The 18,043-nt window shown below is 41.3% G+C and overlaps 1 protein-coding gene across 1 annotated transcript in view; it reads right to left on the bottom strand.

Annotated features, from left to right (window-relative positions):
• Window positions 1-904: 904 nt before the first annotated feature.
• The window catches only part of LOC311127243 (anoctamin-1-like), a gene marked incomplete at its 5' end in the record, with an annotated part of 51,880 nt that continues 34,741 nt past the window's right edge, over window positions 905-18,043 (bottom strand). Inside the window, 10 exons of the mRNA XM_084159044.1 lie at window positions 905-3,208; window positions 3,369-3,474; window positions 8,285-8,469; window positions 8,635-8,687; window positions 9,241-9,393; window positions 11,222-11,364; window positions 11,557-11,657; window positions 12,048-12,105; window positions 12,297-12,408; window positions 12,678-12,879. Coding sequence (XP_084015170.1) covers window positions 2,996-3,208; window positions 3,369-3,474; window positions 8,285-8,469; window positions 8,635-8,687; window positions 9,241-9,393; window positions 11,222-11,364; window positions 11,557-11,657; window positions 12,048-12,105; window positions 12,297-12,408; window positions 12,678-12,879 — 1,326 coding nt within the window. The 3' untranslated portion in view covers window positions 905-2,995. The remainder of the gene's footprint in view (window positions 3,209-3,368; window positions 3,475-8,284; window positions 8,470-8,634; window positions 8,688-9,240; window positions 9,394-11,221; window positions 11,365-11,556; window positions 11,658-12,047; window positions 12,106-12,296; window positions 12,409-12,677; window positions 12,880-18,043) is intronic.

The raw sequence follows: 18,043 nt of genomic DNA, 5'->3' as shown, positions 1-18,043 counted from the left end.
TCTATAAAGAACACATGATACACATACATATACACTTCTCATGACTTGTATTATTTTATTGTAATTCAAATATCCAAAAATCTTTACTTTAGGCTGACAAGAGACCTCTAGTGGAAATATAATCCCTGTAGTACTATCCTAATCAAATATAGTTGTAATGTTGCTGTACAATTCAGGTAAATATTTAAACACCAAGTTTTTCTCTACTGCTCTAGTTAATCTATATCAAGATGAATATCAAGGATTGAAATATCCAAAGGATCAGTTGGGAATAAGATGCCACTAGATCAAAAGCAAGGTATTGTGGCTGCCATTCAGCATAGGCCTATAAGTCATACAGTGAACATACAATATTAAGTCGATTAGTAGTTGGAAAAAAAAGTACATGTCCTTGCATCAGAAATTAAAATATGAGGTGATGCAATATTCTGCAGTGTCCTAACAAATACATTTTAGACTATGTTAATGGACATCAGAGTTCTTTCTATAAGCAAAATGAAAGACATCTCATATAATCAGTATCAAAGTACAAACACCTGGGTATGCATCCAGGAGTAATGTAATATTCCAAACATATTATATTGCGAGAGGTCGATGTTGATACACACAAAATAGAAGTTTAAGACAGTTAAATATCCTACATATCATTGAAAATATAAAATATCATAATTGTTAATTGTGAATAATGTAATACATTCCAACAGTCTGGGGGGCAGGTTCCATGTCATTCCATTGAAGTGAAGTATCTACATTTTTTTCTGTCACAAAAAAGGGACTAAATCAAAAGGTCTGTCACATTCCTAAACACAGACACATAATTACAGATGCTACTGTATAAAAAACAGTTGTCACAAACAAGCAAAACAGGACATGGTACCACAAAGGATATATATGTATTTTTTTTGTGCTTCATTTGTAAATATGGCCTTGGTTTGATCAAAAATAAAAATAAAACAGTTTCTGTAAAAATACTTTTAATTATGTTGTTTTACTTGTGTTAAGAAATGTTTTATGAAAGTTTCTCCTAGACTGACCAGGTGAATCCAGGTGAAAGCTATGATCCCTTATTGATGTTACCTGTTAAATCCACTTCAATCAGTGTAGATGAATGGGAGTAGACAGGTTAAATAATTTTTTTAAAGCCTTGAGACAATTGAGACATGGATTGTTTATGTGTGCCATTCAGAGGGTGAACGGGCAAAACAATAGATTTAAGTGCCTTTGAACGGGGTATGGTAGTAAGTGCCAGGCGCACCGGTTTGACTGTGTCAAGAACTGCAACGCTGCTGGGTTTTTCACGCTCAAAGTTTCCCGTGTGAATCAAGAATGGTCCACCACCCAAAGGACATCCAGCCAATTTGACACAACTTTGGGAAGCATTGGAATCAACATGGGCCAGCAACCCTGTGGAACGCTTTCGACACCTTGTAGAGTCCATATCCTGATGAATTGAGGCTATTCTGAGGGCAAAAGGGGGTGCAACTCAATATTAGGACGGTGTTCCTAATGTTTTGTAGACTGTGTATATTGATAGGATTCACTATTGACTGGATATGCATTACAAAGTATATAGTTTACTTACAAATGATATACAAAATGAGCTGACAAAATACCTTCTTCCTCTCCTTGAAATAGTTGTCTGTGCTTGGGATCCATTCAAGTTTCAGTTAATCAGAAAATAAACTCCTTAAAAAGAATTTGTGCTTTGTTCTTATGAAACAAAAATGTAGGCCACTGTCCCCGTCTAAATGTTTGACAGAGCATTGTTCGAATTTTATTCACAACGTTACTATTATAAAGTCTCTGTAACCAGGCTTCCATCCAACCTTTTTATGCCAGTAAAGTACATGTCAAAAAATGTCATGACAGGCCTAATGGAAACAGAATACGATAGACAAGGTGGGTTCTTTTTGTGTAAAATATTGGTGGAATAACCATCATATCGAAGTAAACTTGGAGTCACGCGATGAAATGTTGTGTGGTCCTGCCACTACGACTCGTCGGGAAAGCATGCAGTTTATTAGGCTACAGATTAAATCAATTATGATGAACTTTATATGGTGGTGAAAGTGCAAGGTGATGTCCCCCCCACATTCTGAAACTGCATTTTTGTCCCCCCCAGTTGTATCATTGTAATGTGATCCAAAACTAGACAACGGTGTGCTTTATGATCATGCGGACGCCTCCGAGCGGTCGGGTAGGCTGTTTGGAGTGTTTATCCGACTGGAATTTTTTAAAATCATGTCCCCCCCCACTTCTAAAACCAAAGTTGCGCCTCTGATATAACACAACTTTTTTTTGTGAGAAAACCATCAGTAGAGTTGAAAATGTGATGGAAACCTTTAACTTGTAGGCAAAAAAATTTTTTTCGGTAGGTGGGAATTTAACCGCAAAAGGTATTTTTATGTGCACTATGTCATCATGCGCATACTTTTATCTGCAACATGTCAATTTGATGGAAACATCTCTGGTGGGAAAATGTGCATATTGTTTTTATGCAGATTTTAGAATATTCACATGAAAATCTAAGCGAATTGGATGGAAACCTAGCTCATGATAGATATTAATTAGTATAATAACAAACAGGACATAAAAAACATGACATAAGGGAAAATTGGCATGGTAAACAGGCAGAATGGCAAGCTCCTTTACCTGATCTCAGTGTCTTAAAAAGGCAAAAGTTACAAAATAAAAACATTAGCTAGCAAAATTGCATATTCATAAAAGATCTACATGTTTTCCTGCATTGTATTATTCTTGTGCAAAAGAGAAAAAAAGCCCTCTGAGCCTTCTGCCTGATACCTGGTTCACCAAAAAGATGGGCAATGACTTGCTACAAGTCAGAAGGGGTGCAGGTGCAGAAGCCTGCCAATAACTGCCTCCCTCTTTTCTTGAGTAGGCCGCTGTGTGTGTGGAGTGTCCAAGTCCAGACAGAGGGGCTGAAGGTTTTTGACCAGACCAGATGAATGGGCAGATGGAGCCACCCACCAGGGCACTAGCAGTTAGAAGGTGTATGCGAAGCAGGGCGAGAGCGGGGCTGAAGAGGACTTTGGTTGGTGTGGTTGTCTCGGAGGAGCTTCTTGCCCTCTTCCTCCTTCATGAAGAGCTCCACCATGAGGAGCTTCTCCTTGTGGATCTGCAGACTGATGTCCTTGGGGATGTCTGGGATCAGCCAGTCAACAAAGTCACTCATCAGCATCACCACATTCTAGAAGGAGAAAAGATGGTATAGATTGAGGCATTTCTTTCACAATACCTTCAATAAAATTCCAAAAACAGTCATTCAAAAGGATATGACAAAATGCTTTCAGCATAAAAAGATTGAACCCTCAATGACTCATTTGTTTGTTTTTGTGTAGGCATCTGACCTGAAATACAATGACAAAGGCCAGCCGGCAAGCCAGTATAGCCCAGAACTCCTTGGAGAGGTCATAGGGGGTGTTGGACCATGGTGTCTCTCTGTAGTCCTTGTATCTGGAGTGGGGATAGAATTGGCTAAATTATTTAATATAAAATGACAACGCATCCAACCAGTATGATAGACTTCACACACATTCTCATGATGTAACACCTATTTGAAACAAGACACAGTGTCGTCCCCCACCAAAGATGCAGCGCTCCCACTTGGGCCAATTAGTGGCAACAATTCAAACGGGAGAGGCTATTCGGACACACCTGGTGCCCAAATTGATGATGTATGTCGCGCAACTGAGAGTCGAGTGGAGACGAATGGATTCGGTTGAGTCAGTGAAGTTGCTGGATATTGGCGGGAACTGGAACACGCTGTCGTACACGTCGGTCCAGAGCATCCCAAACATGCTCAATGGGTGACATGTCTGGTGAGTATGCAGGCCATGGAAGAACTGGGACATTTTCATCTTCCAGGAATGGTGTATAGGTCCTTGCGACATGGGGCCGTGTATTATCATGCTGAAACATGAGTTGATGGCGGCGGATGAATGGCACAACAATGGGCCTCAGGATCTCGTCACGGTCTCTCTGTGCATTCAAATTGCCATAGATAAAATGCAATTGTGTTCATTGTCCGTAGCTTATGCCTGCCCATACCATAACCCCACCGCCACCATGGGGCACTCTGTTCACAATGTTGACATCAGCAAACCGCTCGCCCACACGACGCCATACACACTGTCTGCCTTCTGCCCGGTACTGTTGAAACTGGGATTCATCCGTGAAGAGCACACTTCTGCAGCGTGCCAGTGGCCATCGAAGGTGAGCATTTGCCCACTGAAGTCGGTTACGACGCCGAACTGCAGTCAGGTCAAGGCCCTGGCGAGGACTACGAGCACGCAAATGAGCTTCCCTGAGACGGTTTCTTTTGTTGTATCTTTCAAGGAATTTATGTAATCCATCACAAGACAGATTATTACAGGTGTCTGTAATTACATTTGGCCCTCTGTGGGGCCTTATCACATGTAAAATATTTGAAATAATGAAAAAACAATAATAGAATGACAAAGCTGTAAAACATTATCCTAAACCATCAACTTAGTGAATACCATTGGTGTTTAATATGAGGGTTTCAGCATGATCCCTTTTTATTATACATTTTATTTATTTTACTATGTCAATATGTACACTATATATACAAACTTATGTGGACACCTTCAAATTAGTGGATTCGGCTACTTCAGCCACACCCAGTGGCGGCTCCTGAAAAAATTCTCAGGAGGGGCAATTTTTCTGATGATTTAGGTGACCTACACACATTTTAAAAAAGATATGTCCAGCAACAACATGAAGACAGGGGCAGCATATAAGTCAATACCAGAAGCATTTATTGACTGATCTGGGGAGATGGATTCCAGTTTCTGTGACAGATTATAAATAATCTCTGATGCCTTTGTTATATTAGCTTTTGGTTGAATGTACTGTCGTAGTAAATATATAATGTTATAGCTTGGTCTGACTAAAATCTTGTGCATGACCCATTTTGTGTTGGGCGTTTGTTTTCAATCAATGCTGTTCCTATCCTATAACAATGGACAAAAGAGTCCTATCTTGTCAGCCTTGTCAGCAGGTGGCCAAGGACAACACCCACGCCATAGGTCTCTCAGTTCTTCCAACTCACGAGTTCTTGCTCTGAGGACACACACACACACACACACACACACACACACACACACACACACACACACACACATCATCACTGATAACACACACACACACACACATCATCACTGTTAAACACACACACACACACACACAAAAATCCCCTCTCTTTAGGCTGAACATTTGAAGACAGAGAACCCGACTCAGAGCCAATGCAACAGTGGAGGGGACCTCGCCCAACTCATCAGGACCAATCAGAAGATCAGAACTACTAGATTCAACCTACATCATTTATTGTATAAAATGTCTGCACACAATGTTTTCGGGGCTCTCTTCAGATAGCTCCCTAAGAGTTTGACGAACGAGTCCGTGCACGCGATTCCAGATATCTTTACCTCTGAATAAACTGCCTTTATTATACCATATCCACCCTGTCCAAAGTCTCTACTTGGTCTCAGTTCTCCAGTAAACTTGTGATTATCAACAGTACACAACGGTAACAAACAATTGGGGGAACTCACGGGGCAGATAGTAAGGTCGCAGTGACACAGAAAGCAGTTCAATGTCGGGGGTACAGAGTCGCTCTCTTACCAGGATCGATTTTCCCTGTGACTGTGTCAGATCGCGGTCCGCTCTGACCAGGGTGAAGCCGGCCGGCTCCACTTCTCTGTCCGGGACTCTGTCATCCAGCCAAGTCTCCCAGCTGTATTGGATTCCGCTGCCAGCAGCGTTTTCATTATTTAGTCCGTTCGTAGCGGGTATGTACACGATCAACAAGATCAGTCCAAAACCCACCACTGGAAATCCATGGTTGGCAGAATGTTTGTAAACTAAGTGTACAAATTAAAAACATAAAATAACGCCACTAAGTGTACAAATTAAAAACATAAGATAACGCCACACTGCAGGTCGCAACAGAGACGCTGCTAGCCGCTATTTTCTTAGTTACGTTCATGGTTACGTCACGTATGACGAAAGCGCGTAAGTGCAAGCCCACAGACACCCATAGAGATTGTATTGAAAGCTTTGAAATTTGAAAAAAATAGATTTTACATGGGAGTCTATGACAGACTTCTGGGCGATTTTCAACATGACTGAAATCGCCCCAAAAACGGGCGGGGCCATTTGAAGCACGACTTTAGCCTGATTTGACATTTAGTGGCAGTCAGATCAGATTAGAACACTGATAACTACTGTTGCCGTGATATAATTGATTAGAAAAAAAATCCCTTCCTTTTCCCGTTTGGCAGTGCGTCGCCCATATCGCCCTATTGAACACACCGCCCCTGGCCACACCTGTTGCTGACAGGTGTATAAAATCGAGCACACAGCCATGCAATCTCCATAGACAAACATTGGCAGTAGAATGGCCTTACTGAAGAGCTCAGTGACTTTCAACGTGGCACCGTCATAGGATGCCACCGTTCCAACAAGTCAGTTTGTCAAATTTCTGCCCTGCTAGAGCTGCCCCGGTCAACTGTAAGTGGTGTTATTGTGAAGTGGAAACGTCTAGGAGCAACAACGGCTCAGCCACAAAGTGGTAGGTCTCACAAGCTCACAGAACGGGACCGCCGTGTGCTGAAGCGCGTAAAAATTGTCTGTCCTCGGTTGCAACACTCACTTTCCAAGTTTCAAACTGCCTCTGGAAGCAATGTCAGCACAATAACTGTTCATCGGAGCTTCATGAAATGGGTTTCCATGGCCGAGCAGCCGCACACAAGCCTAAGATCACCATGTGCAATGCCAAGCATCGGCTGGAGTGGTGTAAACCTCGCCGTCATTGGACTCTGGAGCAGTGGAAACGCGTTCTCTGGAGTGATGAATCACGCATCACCATCTGGCAGTCCGACTGACAAATCTGGGTTTGGCGGATGCCAGGAGAACGCTACCTGCCCGAAACTGTAAAGTTTAGTGGATGAGGAATAATGGTCTGGGGCTGTTTTTCATGGTTCAGGCTATGCCCCTTAGTTCCAGTGAAGGGAAATCTTAACGCTACAGCATACAATTACATTCTAGACGATTCTGTGCTTCCAACTTTGTGGCAACAGTTTGGGGAAGGCCCTTTCCTGTTTCAGCATGAAAGCGCGGTCCATACAGAAATTGTTTGTCGAGCGCTGTGGAAGAACTTGACTGGCCTGCACAGAGCCCTGACCTCAACCCCATCGAACACCTTTGGGATGAATTGGAATGCCGACTGCGAGCCAGGCCTAATCGCCCAACACCAGTGCCCGACCTCACTAATGCGCTTGTGGCTGAATGGAAGCAAGTGCCCGCAGCAATGTTCCAACATCTGGTGGAAAGCCTTCCCAGAATAATGGAGGCTGTTATAGCAGCAAAGCGGGGACCAACTCCATATTAATGCCCATGATCTTGGAATGAGATGTTCGACATTTTGGTCATGTAGGGTATTTGTTGTCAATGTTTTGTCGTCAAACTGGTGACAGTTGTGAAAAAAGTCAATAGTTGGAAGAGTTGCAGAGTTTATTGAAAATAATGCCATTGTTGATTAGATGCTTTTGAGATTAATTAGGCAATTTTTCTCTTGAACCATATGGTTTATCTAATAGAAACTCATTGACAATATGGACACATATATAAAAATAATAAAGTTATTCAAGTAGAAATGACAAAAGTTACCATAGATTGCCATAGATTCTGTTAAATTGCCCAAATTATTGAAGACTCCGGTTACTTTGGTAAATTACCGTTAGCTTTGGTCAATAGCGGCCATGTTGCTTTAATTACTAAGTCTGGAAAATATTGCGTTGAGATCTTTCATGCAAGTTTCATGCAGATCGATCATACAGTGCCAGAGGAGTAGCGTTTTTAGTGTTTTTCATTCAAAATGGCGGAGAATCCATCATGGTGGATCTTACAGGTCGCTGAGGCAAAATTGTTCCTTGTGAAGAGGGGGACCTATGTAGCGAATTTCATGACATTATGTCAAACAGAGTGAGGAGCGTGACCTTTCAAAGCTGTCATTTTCAATCGCTTGTTATAGCGCCACCATCTGGCCAATCAGTGTAATTGTGTAAATGTCGGACCTCTATGGCAAGACATCATTCACCCAAGTTTCGTCAAAATTGGGCCAGTGGTGTCTGAGATATCGTGTGTGACGTATGTACGTACGCACACACGTATGGACGGAGACAGATTCATAGTCCCCTTCCCGATTTCATCGTGGGGGGCAATAATATTTGGATTGTCTTACCTGCATATCTGCACTTCATACCACAGGTGCATTGGCTGCAGAGGAGCAGTGCCAGGCTGGAAGTCACTGACGTTGAAGTAGGACAGAGTGTGGTTGACAAAGCCATGCATGGAGCCATCAGGGCTGTACATGTACTGGTAGACTAGTCGAGGGATGAAGTCTGACGTAAAGGAAATCACAAACGCCTGGAGAGAGCAGACAGAGGAGAGGGGAGAGGTGTTATGAGCAAAATTATCTTAAAATGTCCACTAATGCAAATTACAAAATGTCAACATAGTATAATCTTGATGACAGACCTGGAAATAATGAGCACTTTAAATGTTTTTATTAATGTGAAGGTATGCACTTACATTTACAATGACTGCTACTTTGCTGAGCCCTCTCAGAAGATTATACCAGATGCCTGAGAGAAAAAATAAGATATGGAGATATGCCCAAAACACCAATAACTGGGTAGACAAGTGGGCTTTATAACATGTACCTACTTTAATAAAAAATGGTAGATGCAATGGTTGATTCATTTGTTAAAATAAATGTATAATGGTCACACCATAAATGTGCACCACCAGAAAAACAAACAAAAATAAATGTATATCCCACTGAATGGATATAATGATAAGGGGTTTAAGGATCATTAGATTTTACTGCATTATTTTATGATAAAAATGTATTGCATTCAAACCAAATAGCCACAGTATTTGGTCAATGTCAGAGACTGACTCAATGACGTAATCACACAAACAAGACCAAAACATTTGTGAGGGACCTGTGTTTTCAGATGGGAAACTCCTGCTACCTATTTCAATTAATTTAGTATCTATCATGTAGGGTCAATCCTGGGAATCTCCAATTAAGTCAAATTCAATTTGAAAAGTCGAAGAAATTAGGTAAAAAAAGTCCATTTTATTATAGCATCAATAGACCAGTGCTGTTAAAGTGTGTAGATGGAAACTTACCAATGTCTTTTGCTCTGGCTGCGATGGGCCTCCTGACCTCTGTGACAAACTTCTTAGCATCCAGACGGATCTCGATGATGTTATTGAGCAGAGCAAAGAGTGGCGCCAAGGGAAAGGAGGCCACAAACAGGGTCACCATCCCAAACTGGATGACTGCGAGTTAAAAAACAAAACTGATATATTCAAATGGACATTATAACCACAAGGAGATCAACACAAAGCATGCTGGGTAGACTAGATCTCAAATTAGATAACTGGAGCACGGGTATAGAGGGAAGTTGTAAAGAGGAGCACAGAGCATGTCTGAAATGAAGCCTATAATCATCTCCTTCTAATACCAGACTATGCTAGATAACCTTTTACATTTTTTACATTTAAATTCACAGTACATACTACAAAGAGAACACATGCGAGATGAACATGTCTTAGCAAAAATGAATCAGATGGTGGAATGAGGACACACCATGTTTCTGCACTTGCTTTCAGATGGCCACAGTCAGAAACCTTACTGAAATGTACTGGGTAAAACTTGCAGAGATTCAAGCAACAACAAAAAAAAGGCCCACTTCACAGTCTGAATGGGTTCAAACACTCTGGCCTTTTGTGCCTGTGTGCAGGTTTCATGTCTGCTGCATCCATATATTAATTCTAGCTGGTTTTCAGTTGAGTACCCTTGAAAAAGCCACTTAAACAGGCATGCCTACCAACCTAAAGATGGACTGAATCTTTGAGTCAGTGTAGATGGGACTGTATGCCACAGCAATATAACAGTGCTTCTATAGCTGCTACCCGGAGATTAACCATTTCTAGTTGATAAAGTTGTACAGTATAACTAGTATAACTAATAACTAGACAGATTGAACTAACCCTGGAATCAGCACCTCAATCCTTCTTTATGGCGTCTATGCATCACGGTATGGTGTGGTGTGCCAGGGTATGGTGTGGTGTGCCAGGGTATGGTGTGGTGTGCCACGGTATGGTGTGGTGTGCCAGGGTATGGTCATGGAACTGCATTATAAACACTTTAGCTCAAAACACTGTGACTGAATTCCATACAGTAATTATTCAAGGTTTATCCACTGCACGGATAGTGAGAGGGAGCAGTAAGATTGTAGTAGTATCAGTATGTTATGGCACAGATGTACAGATGTTTGAGGTTTCCCCCATCTCCATCTTACACAATGTGTCTTTTCAATGAACATGCTTTAGAGATTGTCCAGTTATTCAGTCTGATGCTGCAATTATGAAAGAAGCCACTGATAAAGACATATAAGGACTAAAGTAAAATCAGGTCAACTGAATCCACTTATGCTGATTACATGGGCATTATAGACGGAATGGTTCTCTGCTTCTCCACTGAATATTATCTCATGCAGAGAATATGCATTTCAGAAAGGGTTCCACATCAGAGGTTTTACAACTAATCAGGATCTAATACTGTGAGTGGCATGAAATAACATTTCTTATCATTAAATCAAATGTCATGCTATGCTGTCGATAAAGGGATTACTGCGTAAAGAGCAGTGGTTACTGAGGATAACATTTTATTGCTTGCTATTTCCAGTAATCAATAACATTTAACAAAGTTGCCAATTTCATACAAACATGGTTGTCATCCCTGCACAAAAAACCCACAAAGACCTGACCTCAATAGCAAGAGCTTAAAACCAATAATTTGTCAACTAATGTACACACTACTGGTCAGTATGTGGTGCACAGTACATTTGAAGTAATTAATTGGCAGTAATTAGTTGACCTTAAAAGGGAAATGCCAATGCTTATCACATCCCTAGAATGGAATAAGATCTCTATGATCCTTTGCTCCAAATCTCTACTGACGGCACACTGCAGTAGTTCATTTTCCTTCTGTCTCATGTGATAAGGAGCATTTGGAATAGGGTGGGCTGAGGGCGGCTGATCCTCAGTAAGCTGTCAGGAGCTTTACATGATGTGCAGAGAGACAGACTGACATATGACTCACTCATCTCCATGTACTCTGGGCTGAGGCCCACAAAGGGACCCAGGAAGTGGTCCTTCTCATGGCGCTGTAGGGTCATGTTATAGTCCTCCTGCTGCTGAGAGTCCATTTCAGACCTCCGACGCCTGATCAGCTTCTTTATTTTACTGTAGTGAGCAGAGAAAATAAATGGTATTAATATGAGTCTAGCCCTGAGCATCTTTATTTTAATGCTTGTGTGCTTGCGTGTGTGTGTGCCTGCATGCATGTGTGTGTGTGTGTGAGAGTGAGTGGGTGCGTGTGTGATTATGTCCTAGTTTCATCCAGACAGTTTGGCGCCTGTTCTGTACTGTACTTACGGGATGCCGATTTCAAACAGGTTGTTCTGGATGAGCTGTTTGCCCAGCATGGTGATGCAGAGCTGAATACACAGCTCCATCAGGCAACCTGCGTGGGCACACTGGTGTGCAGACGAGACAGCAGTCAAACCAGTCAGACACACAGATAACAGAGGTAATCTCAATCTAACAGGTTGGAAGGGCTAGCCTATAATTGTTATACTTCTGTTTTCTCTAATAGGTTGGTTAGCTTTGATGTTATCTACAATGCCAACTGTCTTTAGGATAGGGCTCAAGGGCACCAGGCCTGGAACCTATATGACTGCCCTGGGATACCTATAACGGATCTTTCCCCTGTTATTTTGTAAACAAGGGAGGGTTATAACCATTACAGCATATGGTAATATTTTCATTGATTATCCAGCATTGCGTCATGAAGGATTTAGAATTTTTTGGTCAGCATTCTGGTCAATGTTTAAAAATAAATAATAAAGATGAACACAGTTGATTACCTCCTCCATCCTGTATGACCCGATAACATACACATAGTCCCCAGGACGCCCAACCATTCTGTGGACATTCAGGTTGAAAAAAGGTAACATTCATTGGCCACTGTATCTGTAAGAAGTGTAAATCACACTACAATACAAATGATTAAACATACTTGGGTTTTATGGTGAAAGTATCTATGGCAAATATCTGTTTAGATATTTGAGTTGTGAAGAGGCTTATTAGTCAAATAGAGTAGAGGAGAGTTTAACCTGCCCCTGAAGAAGGCCAGGTAGACGATGGGGGTGAAGGCGTTGGCAAACTTCAGAACAAAGGTCTTGAAAATCAGCCTCTCCTCAAAACTCTTGTCAGTCTTTGGCACCTCTGAGAATACAAACACAATGAGTCACCTGATTGATAAAAAACTGGAGAGGTTTCAGTGATCAAGGGGGTTATAATCCAGAACTGTAGCTTTTGTAGCCGACACCGAAAAGTAGTTGAGGAAGGTAGTTAAAAATGTAATAAAACAATTTGAAATACAGTCAATACAGGTAGCACTCGCGGATAGACTGCAGGGCCTAATACAGGGTGAGCTTTGCTAATATGATACAGTTGTGTGATCACAGCATCCTTTTCATATTTAAGGAACTAACCAAGAAGAGTGAGCCAGCGAGCTAAGGCACCGTAGACCTCATCCATGATGATGATCATCACTAGGTTGATGACAGCAGCGGTGCCCTTGACAGTTGCCCGGATGTTGGATCGAGCCGTGAGATTGGAGCTCATGTGTAAGGCAGCCCTGATGGAGATTCTGTACAGGATGACCCCGAACACTATGGCAAAGGTCACACCAACCTGCAGAGGAGGCAAGAGAAGACAACCTTCGACTTCATGAGCTGTTTATGGCCAGGCTCCACACCCTAATAGGGATAATTTGTTTCTCTTAATCATATCACAAATCAACTTTTACCAGTTGAATGTAAACACAAATAAAATGCTTATTTGTATTAAAATGTTTCTGAAATAGTCTTAAAATATGCAAATTAGGCTATATATCTCATTAAATATGCACATATTTTCATATCATGCTAATTCTTTTTTTCTGGACACTGGATGAAGTCAGCCTAAATATTTTTGTTTCATTTTGTCAAGACACTCCAGGAGCGGACTTGTCCAGAGCAGATTGTGGATAAATACGCTTTTCATCATTCAATCTGTAAAATACTAAAGACAGCATAGCAACAATTCCCTCTGGGCAAGTCTGGATAATATATCTAAGGATAACCACACCACATTTGGTGAATGCAGATGCTTCTGAAGCTGAGAAAAATATGTTGATGTGTGGGAAGAGTCGGACTTTCCGGAAATGGCAGTTAAAGACAAGTACACTGAATTAAGATTACTTGCTGTATAACTCTGATGATAGAGCTAAATGTGCGCAATTGTTTTGCATGGAATAATCTGACATTTGTAGTTCTGACTATGCTCAATAGGTGATGATATTAAAACCAAATAGTTATAGGCTAACATTTATTTAACAATCCCTTAAAATCGGCAAGTAGTTGTCAATGATTTTAGCAGAGCTGGGTCTCCCCACTTAGTGACTTTTTATTGAAAATAACCTATCCACCTCATTTTCGAACATTGCTATGGGTACAGCCAAACAAAGGAAGTGATGGATTCCGACTTCTGCTTTACTTCCCTACTGCAGTGCGCAGGTGGCAAACTTGCCAGTGTAAATTATTTGAAGGAATCAATTTATACAGCATAAAAGTTAAGTAAACAAGTATAAGCGTAAGTGTATTAAGTGTAATTTTATATTTATTTGGTTCAAGTTCGCTAACGTTAGCTAGACCTACTAGTTCTGTTGTGTTAACGTTAGTTGTGTTGTGTCAGAGTTAAGGGCCAGCCACCAAGCCAATAATGATAACTATAATGATAAACTATAGGCTAACTATAAAACGTTGGTGAGTATCCACTCCAGAGGAAGTTTATCATTCTACAGTCCTACACCTGTCAATCAACTGATCAACGCATCCTACTGCACACTGCCTATTAAGTTGGTAAAACAAGACCATTCAGTGCTTTCAGGGTGTGTTCATTGTCACAGTGACAACTGCAAATAATACTTCAATGTACAATGAAAAATTTAGTAACTTGTATTTAAATGTAGCAATTCAACAACAAACGCTGTTTAGCCTGCGCCTCTTTTACAGTATGTCATTGCCTCGTTGCTCAAGTGGTTTTCAAGTGATTTCCATTTTTCTAACGGTTGTCAAGTCCTTTGGGTCTTCTTTTTCAGTGATCATCTCTCTGTCCTGTACAACTATTTGCAATGCATCAGTGCAACAATGTTATCATAACTGGCCAAAAGTGATCACACCAATGCACTTTCGCTCTTCAACTTTCCCCGACATGCATTTTCTATGCTGTACACTCTTAGAAAAAAGTAGAACCATACAGGGTTCTTCGGTTTGTCCCAATAGGGGAACCCTTTTTGGTGCTAGGTAGAACCCTTTGCAGAGGGTTCTATCTAGAACTGTCTATGCAGGATTCTGTAAAGAACCCCCTGTATATGGTTCTACATAGAACCCTCTATAAAGGGTTCTGCCGAGAACCCTTTTATCTTTGGAGGGTTCTTCCTAGAACCCTCTATGAACGGTTCCACCAGCCTTATTAGCATTTAAAATGTCATTATTTATGACAGTACATTACATACAGTATATCATAAGGCCTTTCTTTGAGGGCCTAGTTATACCCTAACACAGTGGTGTTAGGAATCTCCTGGTTTACAGGCCACATCAGGCATGCAAGCCACATTATGATGGCTTACAAAGTGATGTGTAATTCCTATTGGAGTTCAGCCAGCGTTAGGATATCCAACTAGTGCAATTGTTAATAACCCACAACCTACATTCAGAATAACTGCCAGGATAAGGGAGATTGAACACAGACTACCTCAATCATCTAAACTGGAACAAACAACTCAGTAAGGGGTACAATAAATACAAATACTAACAGTTTGGATTAGTTTAGAAAACTATATTTATTTTTGTGTAGCATACAATTAAATAAACCAATCAATGTGGTCCTCTGTAGCTCAATTGGTAGAGCATGGCACTTGTAACGCCAGGGTAGTGGGTTCGATCCCCAGGACCACCCATAAGAAAAAATGTATGCACACATGACTGTAAGTCGCTTTGGATAAAAGTGTCTGCTAAATGTTATTATTATTAGTATTATTAATGTACATGCAAAAACACAAATATTACAGTAAAACAAACAATTCTGAAAATATCCCTGCAATAGAGCATGCTGGGAAATATTATATATGGTTCTATGTAGAACCCTTCTTGCCTTCCAAAGAATCCTTCTTACCTTCCAAAGAATCATCTAAGACACCTGTCTTCCAAAAATGGTTCTTAGGATGTTAAAGGTTCTAGGGAGAACCCGTTGCCTTACAAAGGGTTACTCTGACCAAACCGGTGGCATATAGCCTATTGCGCACAGGAACAGATGGAAGAGAGAGGCTATTGATGTGTAGAGTAAGAAGCTAAATATTATCTAGATATTAGGCCATTCATTAGCTAAATATTGAAGAGCAAGAAAAAACAGATGATGAAATGGCAGATCTGTAGTGCGTTCCTTCAGGCTGCGCTCTGTGGTTGTCAGGCACTCAAAGCTCCACTATTGATTAGGCCTAGGCTTCCGTCTTTAAACAAGATAATTATTATACCTGGGCTACAACACAGTGCAATGAGGAATTTATTATTGTCACGTTCGTTGAAGGACGGGTCAGACCAAGGCGCAGCGTGATATACATACATGTTTATTTAAACTTAATAAACACTCGACAAAACAAGAAACGAAATGTGAAGTCCAAGGTACACAAACAACATACGTCACACGGAACAAGATCCCACAACCCACTAGTGCCAATAGGCTGCCTAAGTATGGTCCCCAATCAGAGACAACGAGCGACAGCTGCCTCTGATTGGGAACCACACAGGCCAACATAGATATATACATACTAGACTGTACAACATGAACAAACACAGCAAGGAAAATACACACCCTGACTCAACATACAAGCGTCCTCTGAGTCAGGGCGTGACAATTATTGTTATCAAGTGAGTCCACAATTATTGGCCCTAGGCTGTAAATTTGAATAACCGCTCAAACATCCTGTTTTCTTTCATGCCAAAATAACTGCATAGGTCTACACCCTAGGCCTGATTATGCAACCATTTGGATCAGTTTGGGTCTATTCTCCAGAAAGGTCCAGAAAGGTACGTTAGCCGGCCAATCATATGGTGTATTTTGTCAGGATGTAGCCTATCGTGTTAGGCCTACTATAGGAAAATATGGGCTTCTCCTTTCCAACTCCCCGCCCGTTCTTAATGCTTTAGCCTATTTTACATTCAGCAAGCAAGAGCAAGCATGCATCTGTCCTCCAATAGGCTATTAGTAGGCTAAAGAAAATCAGTTGAAATACACTGAACAAAAATATAAACGCAACATGTAAAATGTTGGTCCCATGTTTCATGAGCTGAAATAAAAGATCCCCAGAAATGTTCCATATGCACAAAAAGCTTATTTCTCTGAAATGTTGTGCACAAATTTGTTTACATCCCTGTTAATGAGCATTTCTCCTCTGCCAAGATAATCCATCCACCTGACAGGTGTGGCATATCAAGAAGCTGATTAAACAGTATGATTATTACACAGGTGCACCTTGTGCTGTGGACAATAAAAAGGCCATTCTAAAATGTGCAGTTTTGTCACACAACACAATGCCACAGATGTCTCAAGTTGAGGGAGCATGCAATTGGCATGATGACTGCAGGAATATCCACCAGAGCTGTTGCCAGATAATTTAATGTTAATTTCTCTACCATAAGCCACCTCAAATCTCTTTTAGAGAATTTGGCAGTATGTCCAACCAGCCTCACAACCGCAGACCACATGTATGGTGTCATGTGGGCGAGCGGTTTGCTGATGTCAACATTGTGAACAGAGTAACCCTATGGTGGCAGTGGGGTTATGGTATGGGCAGGCATAAGCTACGGACAACGAACACAATTGCATTATATCTATGGCAATTTGAATGCACAGAGATACCGTGACGAGATCATGAGGCCCATTGTAGTGCCATTAATTTGCCGCCATCACCTCATGTTGCAGCATGATAATGCACGGCCCCATGTCGCAAGGATCTGTACACAATTCCTGGAAGCTGAAAATGTTTGAATTCTTACATGGCCTGCATACTCACCAGACATGTCTCCCATTGAGCACGTTTGGGATGCTCTGGATTGACGTGTAAGACAGCGTGTTCCAGTTCCCACCAATATCCAGCAACTTCGCACAGCCATTGAAGAGGAGTGGGACAACATTCCACAGGCCACAATCAACGGCCTGATCAACTCTATGCAAAGGAGATGTGTCACGCTGCATGAGGCAAATGTTGGTCAATCCCGATACTGACTGGTTTTCTGATCCACGCCCCTACCTTTTTATTAAGGTATCTGTGACCAACAGAAGCATGTCTGTATTACCAGTCAGTGAATATAACCGTCAATTTCCACAATTAATTATGTATTATTTTTTCAGATAACGAAATCGTAGCCTACACTATGTGCACTCCCGAGGCTGCGTTTGCCCTCCCTCCCAGTCCCCAGGTATGCAGCTCGAAAAGCTACCCTTTTGTTTCAGTTTTTTAGGGACAAGAAATGTATGCTACCTAGGCTACAACAACACAATGTAATGAAGAATATTATTATTTTTTTCAAGTGAGTACACAACTCCAGTCTAGGCTGTAAACTGCAGTGAATAGCCTAGGTCATTTGAATAGCCGCTCCAAAGCCTGGCGTTTTGGATGCTTGATTGGGCAACCATTTGGATCAGATATGGGTTTTTTCTCAGCAGTTTAGCCTACATGGTCCAGGCACATTAGCAGGCCAGTAATATGGTGTATTTTGTCAGTATGTATCAGCTAACAGAATCATGCTAATGCAGG

The sequence above is a fragment of the Coregonus lavaretus genome, assembly GCF_964263955.1.
Source record: "Coregonus lavaretus genome assembly, chromosome: 4".
In the NCBI taxonomy this organism is placed as follows: domain Eukaryota; kingdom Metazoa; phylum Chordata; class Actinopteri; order Salmoniformes; family Salmonidae; genus Coregonus; species Coregonus lavaretus.
This window is presented reverse-complemented; position numbering and strand designations above follow the sequence as displayed.